Consider the following 14,728-nt stretch of genomic DNA (forward strand, 5'->3'; position numbering starts at 1 on the left):
CCATAAGCGTATCTATAAGCAATATATGTATACCACCTCTTACTACTGATTCGTTAACATGACTTTCATCGTTCTTTCTCATTTAGAATCATTGAAAGGCGTAGAGGCTTTCAGTAATACCGTTGCCACAATGTTTCACAGCAAAGCTTGCGTTCTACATCAACCAACTTTCGTTCGTAGAGACTTAACAAGTAGGAAGGGAAAATCAAATTTGTTTTTCACTGCTCACATAATACTACTACATTAAGATTTTTATTTAGTTCATAGTTTAAGGTAGCATTGTGGGCGGCAAAGGGGGTGTTGTGTACATGAACCTTTAGATAGGCCTGTTGTGACCCACTTAGAGAAGCCGATCAGGCGCTTTGGCTTGATCCCTTTGATGTCCTTAGGAAAGCTGTGAGGCTTATATATAATAAAAACCAATATATTTGAGCTTGAAGCAAATTTTTGAAATTGAGAACTGTTTATTAAACTAAAAATTCAAGCTAATTTGACTCAAATTAGTTATCATAAATCACACAATAGATGTTCTATTGTCAACTAATACATTTTGTGAAAATATGTGCATTACTCGATGATTGAATCAATTTCAATCACATATTTTGAATATTTTTACGTATTCAATCATTTTTAACCTAATATTAATTACAACATGCATAGTCAATGTGAATCCCAACTTCTTAATCTTTTGCTATGACTTAACTTCGTTAAGTAGACACCTAGGAATTCATCCTTAATTTAATATTATATATTTAACACACATGTTATATACATGGTTTGAATTGTTTTTTACTTCTCCATTTATATTGTAGTTTTCGTGATGATGGGAAGAACACTTCTCGAAAGGTTTGATCTTTAGTATAATAACGAGTTCTCAATTTCAAAAATTTGCTACAAACTCCAATATATTGGTTTTTGTTCTAACTATATCAACTAGACCAAATCAATTGACTAGTTTGTTAATTGAAAACACGGTATTATTTGTGCTTCGAATGAACTTGTTTTTATTATTTATATCTTATCATTTCCTTTGTGGATTCTACTCACTCAGAAATATTGTTTCAGAAATTTACTTCGTTCCTGTTATAACATTACTGGGTTTTCATGGATTTCTTCTTCTGGGACGTGAATTATCTAGGTTAATTAAAACTGTAAGTTTGTCCAAAACTGGACGTATACTTATACGGTAGAGTTATTTAATAATAAATAATTAAAATATTTTGTTCCAAAGTATTCGTTTCAAGCATTATTTGCAACGGTGATATATGAACAGAACGTATTAACTCTAAGTAAAGTTCAAATCGTCTCAATCACATGTGTAAATATTTTTAAACTAACAAAAACGAAACCTATAGATGTGGAGAAATTGAAACGCTGGAACATTATCTCTTAGGATGAATTGATGAAGCAGCTCAAAGCTCTTTTAAAACCAGTTATTCAAATAACTGATACAACCAGCAAATCTAATAACTATATTAGCTAAAGAAGAAATGGAAGTAAAACGGACTCTTCAAAACCCTATGTGAAGCTATAATTTGACATTTTAGTTAGAGAAAAAATTTCATAAAATGTATATGAGCTTCAAAATACCAAATTTGAGAACAATTACGTTACAAAAAAAGCTTCTTTATTTACACTCTTTCTATTCGTGGGGTGAATTTATAAACACTGACTCTCACGTTCTTAATTTATTCAAATACTTTACACTACACTTGACTAACTTATAATAATTAACTTATCTCTAACACTCAACTAACTTACATAATTCATTTAAATTCTTCTGTTACTTTTCTATTTCGTTCTGTTCACTATGACTTAGTTTGTTAGTTTATAATAAATATAAACTAACAAACTACACTAAGCTAACTCGTTTATATATCCAATTGAAGTTCTAAGAAATTCTAGAAAATAAAAAAACAAAACAAATAATCATAGTTTCCTAGAAATTAGTTCGCCTGCTATGATAAAAACTTATTGAAAAAACAAACATCAAACGAATTCTGGGTATACCAAACGTATATCAACCTTGCCGTGCCTTTGCCGAATTTTAGAATTTCCGGGAATACTTGTATCGTTTTAAGCACGACTCGTCTTCCGAGTGCCCATTTTGCGCTAGTGTAATGATCCTCAGCATGGATTTTATGTGGATTTTCGCATAACATCTTGTCCTGATTATAGTAAAAAGTATTTTCCGCACCTCTATAAAAAAAGGTGGAAAAAAAATACACACATACACACAAATTTATTTAGGAGCAAAAATATAAACGAACCAGCATGAAAAAATAATTTATACTCCCATAGATCCGCTGTCAAGTTGATACTATATACGCAACTGTGGATAAATATATAGGTCAGCTGGTTGTATCTTGGTGGAAAAACTGTCATCTGATATTTCAAAAGTTTCTGACGTACAAGGATATATTAAAAAATTCTTAGCCTACTATAAAACCAAACAAAATTTCAATATCAAAATATTTTATTACTCAACATATTCTCCTCTTAATTGGATACATTTATTACAGCGAATCTGCAACGTCTCTAAACCTTTAAAAAAAATGTTTCTTCTTGCTCTGCAAACCTGACCTCCACAGCTTTTATTACCTCCTCGTTGGAAGAAAATTCACGATCTTCTAAACTTTTCTTCAGTTGAGGATAGAGATGATAGTCGGACGGAGCCAAATCTGGTAAATAATGGGGGTGTTCTAGTAATTCAAACGAATCACGAATTTTTTGCATGGCAACATGAGATTTGTGTGCAGGGGCGTTGTTCTGCAAAAACAAAACACCTTTGGATAGCTTTCCGCGTCTTTTCTCTTTAATTTTTTCCCGTAGAGTGGTCAGTAATGTCGAATAGTAATCTCCAGTTATTGTTCTACCCTTATCCAAAAAATCAATCATGATAAGCATATCTTCGTAAATCTGCTTACCTCTTAATGCTTCCAAATACAGGTACTTGATGATGGTTCGATACTCCAATTTTTCGATTTTCACAATTTCGGTGGACATCTTTTTTCTTTTAATTTATTGCGTAGCTCTGGTTTACTTTTTTGACGTCAAACTTTACAATGACACTTGTAATAAGTAATTGTTCGTTGTTATGGTAACGCAATATTTTGTTTATGCATGAAACTGGTCTAGGCTAACTAGATATCAATACATCCTCATATCTTTATAATTTTATAAAATAATTTCAGAAATATTCAAATAACTATTAAATAAATAACATTTATTATAAGAAAGTAATACAATTACAATAATAAATTATTCATTTTCGTTTTCGCTGCCTGAGCTGTCTGCCATTATGTTTTCACCGTCTATTCTGGACGCTCTTCATTCCCTTTAGTATCCCGATTATGCATACAGTTTACCTCCTCCAAGTATACCATATTACTAGCTATTAATCTAAATGCTGTGCTAGCTTGAATTTTTCAAAATAAAGAGAATAATTAAAGATAAGAGATTTTCTCACTGATAAACATTTGTAAGCTGATTGTTAAAATACTGCTGAGATAATAAAAAAATCAGTTAATAGTAAGTCGAGGGAAATCTGATCAGAAGATGCATTTAAATAGGCAATAGAAGCTTCCGTCTAACTCCTACGTACATAGTTGGAATTTCTGGAAACGTTAGTGATATTCATACTGTATACACTGTCCACATTACCACTACACTAACACTCATAACTACTCTGTCTAACGCGCGTTTCGATAACCAAGTTATCATCTTCAGAGACTGAAGGTAAACTAAAACCTATTAACTTGAAATACCTATTTATACTAAATTTTTCTACCAATGAACTACTTCCTGAGGTAATTGTCCATTTTCAGATACTTCATTAATTAAGAATAGTAATATGGTAGAAATTGATGTATTTAGGGAAAACACCGCTACGTGCAGGTACATCCCGGCAAGATTCTTTCCATAACATACAGCATAAGATGGCCAGTCTCCATTTCATGGTACATCGTTCGATTCATTTTCCACTTAAAATCGAAAGATACAATAATAGAATTTTTATTGAGGAAGTGGCTGTACTTAACGGTCATAATAAGATTATAGATAGATTAAGATCATCATAAGTTTCAGAAATCTATATATCACTTTTTCTGATATCAAAATGGAAAACAAGAAAAATTTTCTGTGGTACTTCCCAATCCTGTTTATACAAAGGGATTGGAAGGTATTTTTAACATAGTGTATTTCAAATTAGTTCATAAATCCAGCAACACATTAAAACAATTGTTGGGTAAGCACAAAGATAAAATATCAGATTTGAAAATCCAAGATGAAAACCAAGATGCAGCCAGTTGACCTATATATTTATCTACAGTTGCATATAAGCTATCAACTGATGAATTTTTTTTGAGTGCAGATCTATGGGAGTATAAAAAAATTATTTTTACATGTTCGAGGCGCCACTTAACGTCACTATGTTATAATCAGCTGGTTCGTTTTTTTCTTCGAAATATTGGGTTAATTACAAATTAAAAATTTTTTTGCTGATGATGGTGGGAAGCTACCACCGCTTATCCTTTTACCGAGATGAGACTTGACGGTATTGATCCAAATTTGAAGGAAATTATTATTATTACAGATAGGTATAATAACACCCTTATCGGCTATTAGATAAGATCTTTCGCTGTGCAGTATCTGGTTCTTGTATGATACACAAAAATGGCTCCTATGACACATTAAACTACAACGTACAACTTTAACATAAAGCCACACTAAACTAGTAAATGAAAGAGCGAGAAGTTTGTTGTGATTTGGTTTTTCGGAGAGATAGGGGAATTCTTAATTGGGATATGTTTTGTTTTAAGAATTACCCTGATATAGAAAAACTTCTCTTCTGCTTTTTTTGATGTTGGTTTTTATTTGGGGTAGCATCGGTTATTTTGTGTGTATCTTTCAACTATAGAGTGGAGGAATTAAATGTAGGAGTTTTAGAATGGAATAAAATTAAATCAAATGAAATGCTATGATGAACCAAAGAGTTTATAGGGCGTGTAAGGGCAGGTACAGCTGCAGCGGTATTCTAGGAAATGAGACAAATAAAATAATATTATTATTAACAATAAAATCTCTGGTCGAAGCCATCTACTATCATACTGTCAAATATTTAAATACGTGTGTCATAAATTTACGGGAATGAGATTTTTCAAGTAATGTAGAGATAATTCAGATACCCTAAAGGGGGTTGTTGAGAGTACATAAGATAGTCTGACCTACCATAGGATCTAGAACGTTGATCATCATTGAAAAAATCCAGATATTTTTTTAGGAGATCACCAAAATGTCATAGACAACCAAGATAATGAGATAAGATGGAATTATGTGACACAAATTTATTTTTTAAAGTGAGTAGAAACAGGGAGTTAACATATGGCATCAAAAGAGTGTTAGTAGAAATAAATGGTTATTCAAGTATGATATCTACCAGAGGTTAGTTGGGAGTGGTTTCAACAAGCTTTAATAGAAAAACATTTGTTTTATTAGAATATTTCAACTTAAAAAATTGCTTGTAATTATATAGTTCTTTTATCAGAGATCATCTGTTTGCTTAATGAAATTTTTTATATGGGTAATAATTGTTTCCTCATTTCAAATAAGTTTATGTTCATATTACTTACTTTATTGTAGTCCAGTTGCTATGAAAATTATTGTGGAAAAATATATGAAATAATTTGCTGTTTACTTCTTCAAAATTATCCAATAAAATATAAAATTTCTCACTTTTAAGAAGCACAATATTACAAAATTATCTTCAGTAATAACTCGATATTCGTATTGTTAAATAACTGGGTGGTTTTTGCAGGCTCATTTTTGAGAGTGCGAGTATGCCAAACCAATATTTTCGAACAACACGAAGCTAACAATTGTGCGTCTTTGGGTTCGAAAGGTGATAAACTTTTCAAAAAACCATCTTCTTCATAACCTGCTAAGTAAGGCATCGAAGCATTGGGACGGGATAAAAGAAATTCTACAGAAACTGCAAAACCAGCCATGTCCACTGGAAACTTTCTATTGCCAATCCATCCATCATAAAAACCTTTGAAAGTACAATTTTCTACAATTGGTGAACTTAAGCCGAGTTCAGTGACTAAACCAACAGGAAACATGGATACCGTCTGGGTTTTTCTGATTTCCATGAATAATTCAATGTCGTATGTATTGTCATCGTCTGCAAAATACACTACACCAGATTTTGTATTGTTTCTTATCCACTCCAATCCTTTGTTTCTGTTGGATACTCCTTTAGGTTTAGAAGGTTCACTTCTATATTTTTCAGGCATTGGTGCTAATAGGTATTCATGTTTCAAACCAAACTTTTCGAGAATATTTTCAATTATTTCGTTTTTCTCGTAACCATCTTCTATAACAAGCCATGTTAATTTTGGTACCAACAGTAATGTTTGAGATAATCTTACTAGCTCAGGTATTTGTTCTGGTCTTTTATATGTAGGTGTGATTATGTAGAGATGTGGCAAATTCGATGTTTTAATTGTTTTCGAAATGTGAACCAACTCTGATCTTCTCACGCAGTCTTCATCATTCATTATATTCCAAATTATTGAATACTCTATAGTTAACAATAGAGTACAAATAAATATTATCAATGTATATTTACTAATTAACTTTTTCGAGCTGTTCATATCACGAGAAAAACTAGCGAATACATAAGGCACCAAATGAATTTTATTTTATTTATTGTTGATAATTATGTCTATATCACTTTATTGATATAATATATTTAATAAACGATTGTAGTAGGTGTCACTTGTTACTGAAAAGTTAATTGGAAGGTATATGCAGTATAAACAAATTCTTTTTGTGATAAAAAATCGATTAGATTAATACTATTTCCGTAAAATATGACGACAGGATCGGATTGAAATGAATCAACATTTCTTATGAAATAAATTCTATCACTAATGTTCGCTAATGAACATATTTGAAATTGACGAATTTATTGGGAACAATACCCCAAAAAGAGCAAGTGGCATCGAGAACTGTAGATATGCTTAAAAACCCGTAGAGTTTTCTTGATTTCCCGTTTCATCTTTACTTTTGTTGAAATCCTACATATTTTTATTGAATTTTTTAATATGGTCATTTTTAATAACTGACTCGGTGTGCAAGATACCTTTTATTGTGGCCGTAGAAAGTTTATTTCTTAGTTTCGTTTTCAAACTGTGCGGTAAATATAGAAGCTGTTTGGTTAAAGACGATAATAGTGGAAACATTGCTGAGCCGTCACCGTCTGAATTTAATTTGGAAACGTGCCACCAAAATTCTTTGACACTTGGTATATTAGTCTCATCCAAATTGAAATTGGTATTGCGAAGAAAACTTCTCCATTCTCTATCTAATTCTGTTAAATTTTCTGGACAAATACCTGGGAAATAATATAATGGCTCAGAAATTGTACTCATAAGTTTTTTGCTCAAATCATGACCTAAAATTGCTTGTGGGTAGAGGATTCGGTCCCTATCATATTTTAGCCCCGAAATTTTCGGGATTAAATTCAAAGAATCCCGAATTCCGGAATTTTCAGGACTAATATATTTTTTATATAAATCAATAAAATGTGCGTGAAACGAAACGCACTTATTTTTATTTGACTTTGAACGTCAAAATTTGCCGGCCATCTTGTTACACAACTGGTTGCGTTTGTTTCTGCTAACGACCGGTGTCGGATTAAGTATGTGTGTAAAATAGTGTAAAAGTTACGCTTCAAATCGTGTAAGTATCGATATTTATATTGTTAATTGGTGATAAACAATTAATTTATTAAAAAAACAACAATGCATTAGTATGAGTAAATATAGATGAAAAACAGCGAATGTTTTTTCTGTTGATCTAAGAGGTTATGTTTATGTTGTACATAGATTTAAATGTTCTTTTCTTTTTTGTTTAGGTTTAAGAAGTAAACAATGTTACTCTCCAAGGAAAATTTTTATGTCAAACATAAAAAAGATGAAGACGTTACGTCAGTGTGGAATCATTTTTTAGTCGACAAAACGGGTAGTTCAGTACAATGTAAGCGTTATTTAGCTATTTTAAAAACCTTAGGAGGATCAACCAAAGACGTACATACTCATTTATTTTCAAAACATTCCTCAACGATCCAAAATTATGAAGGACCGCCTTCGAAAAGAAAAATGATGTCAGTCGCCGACTATTTTGTGAAATCTGATACTCTTGACGATGTTTTGGCCCGTATTTGTGACATCAAACGATTTAAGATCGTTACTGTTAGCAAAAGGGTATTCAGACTTACCTAAATCTGCTTCAACAATCCGCAACAGAGTACTAGACTATAGTGTAAAGATAAAAAAAAATAAATAACAGCTGAACTATCTACATTGAAAAAAGGACAACTATTTTGACGAATCGACTCCTACCTCTAATAAGAGATATATGAATTTAAATATTCATTCAGTAAACAAAAAATGGAATTTGGGACTTATTCGAATTGATAAATGGCCGACCTCCGAAACTTGTGTTCATACTTTAAAAAAGCAGCTTTTGGAGTTTCATATCTCATCAAATACAGATATTGTGGCAATAATGATTGATGGTCCAAATGTAATGTGGAAGGTTTGGAAAACTTGTTAATACAGAACACCAAGTTTGTTTTGGACATGGTATTCATTTAGCTGTTTGTGATTTATTGTGTAAAAAGACACCTGTAAATGAGACTACCAGTGATGATATTGATGACTCGGATGATGATAATGAAGGACTAGACTCAGGATTAGTCACTGAAACTGGAAATGTTCGGGATTTGACTTATGACGATCGAAATATTAATGAATTTGTGAATGAAGTTTTTAAAGTGGTTCTTATTTTCAAAAGAGCATCCTTGAAAAATGATACAATACTTCAAAAATATGTTAAAAAAGAACATGGAAGAGAGCTTAATTTACTACTCGACTGTAAAATGCGTTGGAACAGTCTCTTTACTATGCTGGAGCAATTTGATCTTTTAAAAACTAGCGTTAAAAAGATACTTATTGATCTTAATAATCCTGTACCATTTGAAGAGTCAGATTTTCAACTCATTAGTGAGATAATCAAGGTATTGGCGCCAGTTAAATTATCTGTAGAAGCACTGATGCCAATTTGTGCACGACGGATGCAACTTCCTTTTTCATGAATTGCGTGACAATAACTCAATTTTGGCTTCTAAATTGAAGACACATTTATTGAACCGCTTGAAAGATCCTCGACGAAGTGAGTTAAGTGGAGTATTAAACTATCTACAAAATCCTCATACTGAGAGGACTTAGTTGGAGACTGATAATGATGTAAAGGAGTTATTTTCATGTCCAAACAAGATGAGTATAAAAAACAGTTTATTTTGTTAACTGGGAAAATTGAAAATAGTGATAATGAAAAAAATGACCTGGACATTGAACCCACGCAGACAACTAGTAAAACTGATTTAACATTAAAATAAAAGTTTCAGAACCAAATAAAAAACAGTATGAAAACTATAAATCCTGAAGCATATAAAGAAACTGATCTTTCTAAGATCATTAAGCAAGAAATGAATGTTTATGAGGATAGTTCCATACGAGGTTATAATTTGGAGAAGGCTTATATAAATTTATTGACGATTCCTCCAACCTCCATCACACCTGAACGCGCGTTTTCCGCTGCTCCATATTTGTGTAACAAATTAAGAGGTATGTTTTCGGATGAGACGTTGGGTGCGTTGTTATTTCTTAGATTTTATTTTCGTGGCTTAAATAAGTAAATTATAGTTTCTGGTCTATTTGATTTAAAATATGAGTCCTATTAACATTGATCTCTTTTGACAAATTTTAAGAAGTTGATTTTTCTAAGTTTATTGTAAAATAAAATAAACAAACTAAGCAATAATTTATTAAAATATTTTATAAGGGCCTAGTTTGTTAATTTTATTAGAAGAAATTATAATTTTGTTTTGTTTTTGAAAATTTAAGTAAATATTTAAAATAAAAGGTTGATTTTGATATTGTTTTACTTTCTTTTTGCTACCACTTTCCATTACCAATATAATCCCGGGACTATCCCGGAATCCCGGTATTAACTGTTGATAATCCCGAAATCCCGGGACTAGAAAAATCGACCGGAATCGAATTCTCTACTTGTGGGTTCAACATCTGTAAACATTTCAGTGTATCACTTAAGCATCAAAAGGAAACCTTTGTTTGATTTGGGCTACTGCCTTAATGTAAAACTCTTTACAATCCCTCTTTACAACTCTTGAGTGTAGCCTTTCAATCGAATTAAATGTGGTACCATTCCTCTAACATGTCTGTAAGTCAGAGGTAAACTATCATAAGTACATTTCCACATTCGAGATTTTTATCTCAAGTGTATCATTTTTGATTGATTTTCAACGGGGAAAATTATCTTACATGCTAAATAAGATGGTAGGTGAAATATAGTTGTATATTATTTTGCATGTAGTTTTCCTCCTTAACAAAGATCCATCAAAAATGAGTGATTTAAGGTAAAAATCTCAAAAGTGAAAAAATGCACTTATGATGGTTTACCTCTGACCAATATTGTATATACTGATTTGAATTTGAATTTGAATTTAATGTGCTACGAAATATACACTATTTTTTTAGTTTCTCAAAATATGAAAACAAGATTTTTTCCAATGGTGACAAAACACATGTATTTACTCTGGTATAAATTATTGTCTATTATTACGTTATTTAAACTATGGGAAGCAGCTGAAGAAGGCCTTCTTTGTTATTTTTATCTTCAATCGAATTTCTTGCTTCTCAAAGTAATAATAGAACGAATTTAACTGACTCAATGTTAAAAAAAAATGACGGAAGACATTTACTGAATAAGGTCGGAAACGTGATGTTTCTTCGTGTAAACCAGTAGTACAAAACATTCTGGAAATTTTAGGAGAGTATTCCAAATTTCCCCGATAAATAACTACTTGGTCTCTATTGGTTTGTTAGGTGATGGGTGACTTGTTCACGATGTCTAGTACAACACTTGAAAATAAATTCTTATAGATACTTTTCTACAGGTTATTCAGATTGCTAAATGTTATATCCACAATCGATTATAAACTATTAATTTCATTTAATTGTTCTAAAAAGTAGCCTCACTGATTTAAGCTATTTGTGATTTTCAGTTCAACAAGATTTAATGCTTCTACCAACTAATATAGAAAAAATGTTGTTTCAGCCAAAAAATGGGTTAATACTTTTTATATTTTCTGTGCTACGAATAATTTTCGTTCCACTGTTTATATTTTGCAATGCTCGTCCAAGAAAAGGTCTTCCAGTTTATTTCGAGGACAACGACTATATTATAATCATGGCTGTGTTTGGTATCACGGAGGGTATATTAGTAATCAAGTCATTACTAGCCATGTTACCGTAAGTATCCTCAAACTATAAGATCTTGTACTTATCTTAAATTTATTGGATATTCTATTTGTAGACGCTATCCCATTGTACTGGCTTTTTTTAAAATATAATCTACTTTTTGGAATGTTATTATAGAGAGCAAGGATAATATGTTACTCTTATTGGTATTTTGTCGATTTTATTTCATCTACATCAGATACGACTTTGATGAAAATATTTTTAATCCATTTTTCGCTTTTTGAGACCTCGTTCGATTTGTGATTCCTTTTCCACGCTACTGCTACTTCTTGTTATTTCCACTGCCACTGAAATGAATGATATTTTTCACTATTTCTGGTTTGTCACACTTTTCCGCAATCTATATTATAATAGCGAAATTGTATTTCAATTGCAGCATTGATCATTGCATTCATGTTAGGTTTTAATGTGAATTGAGTTTTCCACGCGGAGCGGGCAAGAAACAAATGTCAATTTTTGGATTTTGTTCATAAATGAGTAAATCGTACAGAGTTTCAAATGATATTTCATGCATCTCTTTTGTCAGATTTAGCTACTTGTGTGGTTATTTTCGTTTTCCTAACTTGACAAACATTTTCCAACCATGTAGAAGTTAGTTTTCGGGAGTTGAAAGATATTTATAAGAACAATATAGATCCTTACATGAAAAAAACTAATTGAATATCTCTGTTAAAAATGTATAAGGCTGAAATGATATCATATTGTTTGTTTGGTCGCACACTTCTGTAATTACCATCGCGATCCTCAATTTTTATCACTACTCCTACCGACACTTAATTTTTACCTATTCGTACCGCGGTCGGCCAAATGGCCGTATAAAAATATTTTTTTTTTATTCAAGAGTACATAGTCAACATTTTATTCTTTTTCGTTCGGCTTCCCAATTGTAAATTTTCCGCATAAGTACTTTTTACATTTTACAGATTTTGTCGTCCTATGTATTTTTCAAATATTAAAGAATACATGCAAAGGCCATCTCCGGGATTTAGATTTTATCGAATAATTTCTGGCCATTTCGTCAGTCACATCTATGCCAAATTTGGTGCTATATATACTCCGGTGTTCGGGTGGCATTTCCTTCGACTTATACGGATTAGTGCATTGAACTGAGAATTATAACTTTCTTTTTTGATTTGGCTTTATCTAACTATCAACATACAATTGTTGAGAAAAGTGCCATGTCGTCGTTTTTTCCAATTGAAAATGTAAAAACGGCCATTTGACCGGTCCTGGTAAGAATAGTGCTAAGTTAAATATAGCAACATATGTAATAGCTATTAATTACTAATGAGTTTGTATGCCTGGCCCTCACAATTTGCATTGTATTGACTCTAATACAGTATAGCCCGAGATAAGCAGTAGTGTAACTGAAACATAGGTGTCTCTATGTGCGCAGTGTCATACCTTAACCTTAAACAATTAATAAGTAGGGTCTAATTGTTAAAAATGGAGTTAAGTACAGAGGAGAGAGTGGTACTGGTAGAGCATTATTTTCCCTCATACGAAATAGGCCAACGTAATGGTACAAGTCTGCGATACGTGCATTATCAATCCACACAAAGATTCAATAAATGTTCTCTAAGTAATAATGTAATTTTGAAGGTTATTGAAAAGTTCAGAAATACGAGTACGAAATGTATTATGTTAACAAAAAGGAAACTCGTGGCGACTCAGGACAGTTAACAAAAATAATACCCATGAACGTGTTTTTGAGCGAAAATCCGAAAGCCAGTCAGACAAGGACAGCATTGCATCTTGGCTTGAAAAGAACTTCCTTGCGAAGAATCCTGAAGAAGCTGTGTGCATTTTCGTACATCTTCGAAATTATCGCAGCAAAGTGAAATATTGCGCCAGAATTCTTGCAATTATTGTACGAAAGTCCTTAATTCGTGAAAAATGTATGGTATTTAGACGAAGCATATTTTCATTTGTGGGGCCATGTAAATCGTCGCACAAATCGATTTCTGGGCTTTGCCAGATGAGGTTCAAAAAGTTCATACATCTCAAAAGTAAGTGTCTGGTATGCAATTAGTTACTTAATCAACAAAGTTAATTTCAAATTTTAACACGTTTTATCCCTTATTACGTCAATTCTGTCGTGCACGTAATTTGGTATGTCGAAACCAATTTTTCCAGCAGAAAGGGGCAAATTACCATACTGCTGCTGCTGTTCGTAAATTTTTTCGAGAACATTTCACGACTTACTAATTTTTCTTATCCCTCATATTCTTCAGAAGCTCACTTCTCCAGACACATACATTTGGAAATGGCTAAAACTGCCGTTTTTAAAAGGGCACTACAAACCATCGATGAATTAAAAAATACCACTAGAGCCTTCTTCAAGGACCTGTGACAACCGTTATTCCATTACATGACGAGAATTTTGACACATTGATATGATGTCAGTCTTATTTATTACGGGCTATATTGTACTAGTATTTTATAGGGCACATTTTAACTATAATAGTTTCAGCACGCCAAATGACATTTGTTAGTTGAGTTTATAAACACTGATGTATCACAAATTGAAATGATGATATTTTGTTTTTTCAGATTATTCGAAGGTGATGAAAGAAAGGCAGCTATGATATTTGTACCACTGGTTTCAGCATCTGCTCTTACAGCTGGCTCTATGATAAATGTTTTGATAACCAATATGATATAAATGTAGAATTTAGTATATTATACGATTATACAGCAAATATTTTGCTTTTATGATTTTTTTTACAAATAAATTTTCTTATTACACATTTTCTAATGATACAAATTATAACAGAAACGGAATGCGGAATACTAAATATTATTCAAAAGAGTAAAGAAATATTTCCGTGCTAGTTTGTAATCAATTGGAAACATGGATGTTAGCAATTTCCAGTAGTGTTTCCAAATGTTGTTTTCCCTGTATATGCATCTGCAGCATTGAAGTGTTTGAAGTAAGGATCAGCTCTCTTACGGAACTTATTTATTTATTTTAAAAGATCAACAATCAATACGTTTTTGTACGTTTACATATCTACATTTAAATTCAATGTTAACTTCCAAAAAGGATTTTTGTGGATATTTTGGAAAACTTCACATTTTGTGGAACAATTGCATTTTAATTTTCCCTTCTCTCTTTTACCCTTCACCATTATTTTTACATCTAACTTTACTACTAACTCACGTTGTTCGATGTTCCATGTTTAGTATGAGCTGTGTATTTTGACGTCCAAGAGTTAGATATTTTTTTCTGATAGAATTGTTACGTGCCCATGATTGTTTATATAACAAACAGTTGGCTATGTATAAGAAAATTAAATTTTGGCAGAATATAGGAAATC

General features: G+C 31.8%; 2 protein-coding genes across 3 annotated transcripts in view; one reads left to right on the forward strand and one right to left on the reverse strand.

The window, feature by feature from the left end:
• The window catches only part of LOC130900468 (equilibrative nucleoside transporter 1-like), a 28,818-nt gene extending 14,708 nt beyond the window's left edge, over positions 1-14,110 (forward strand). For both annotated transcript variants that reach the window (XM_057811108.1, XM_057811109.1), the window contains exons 8-10: positions 1,066-1,151; positions 11,206-11,399; positions 13,962-14,110. In XM_057811108.1, coding sequence (XP_057667091.1) covers positions 1,066-1,151; positions 11,206-11,399; positions 13,962-14,073 — 392 coding nt within the window. In that variant the 3' untranslated portion in view covers positions 14,074-14,110. The remainder of the gene's footprint in view (positions 1-1,065; positions 1,152-11,205; positions 11,400-13,961) is intronic.
• LOC130900473 (galactosylgalactosylxylosylprotein 3-beta-glucuronosyltransferase P-like) lies at positions 1,674-6,786 on the reverse strand. The gene is made up of 2 exons (XM_057811113.1): positions 5,631-6,786; positions 1,674-2,199 (listed from the first exon to the last, which is right to left on the reverse strand). The coding sequence occupies exon 1, from the start codon at positions 6,651-6,653 to the stop codon at positions 5,751-5,753; it is 903 nt and encodes a 300-aa protein (XP_057667096.1). The 5' UTR covers positions 6,654-6,786; the 3' UTR covers positions 1,674-2,199; positions 5,631-5,750.
• Positions 14,111-14,728: the final 618 nt, after the last annotated feature.

Source organism: Diorhabda carinulata, chromosome X (assembly GCF_026250575.1).
Source record: "Diorhabda carinulata isolate Delta chromosome X, icDioCari1.1, whole genome shotgun sequence".
Lineage (NCBI taxonomy): Eukaryota > Metazoa > Arthropoda > Insecta > Coleoptera > Chrysomelidae > Diorhabda > Diorhabda carinulata.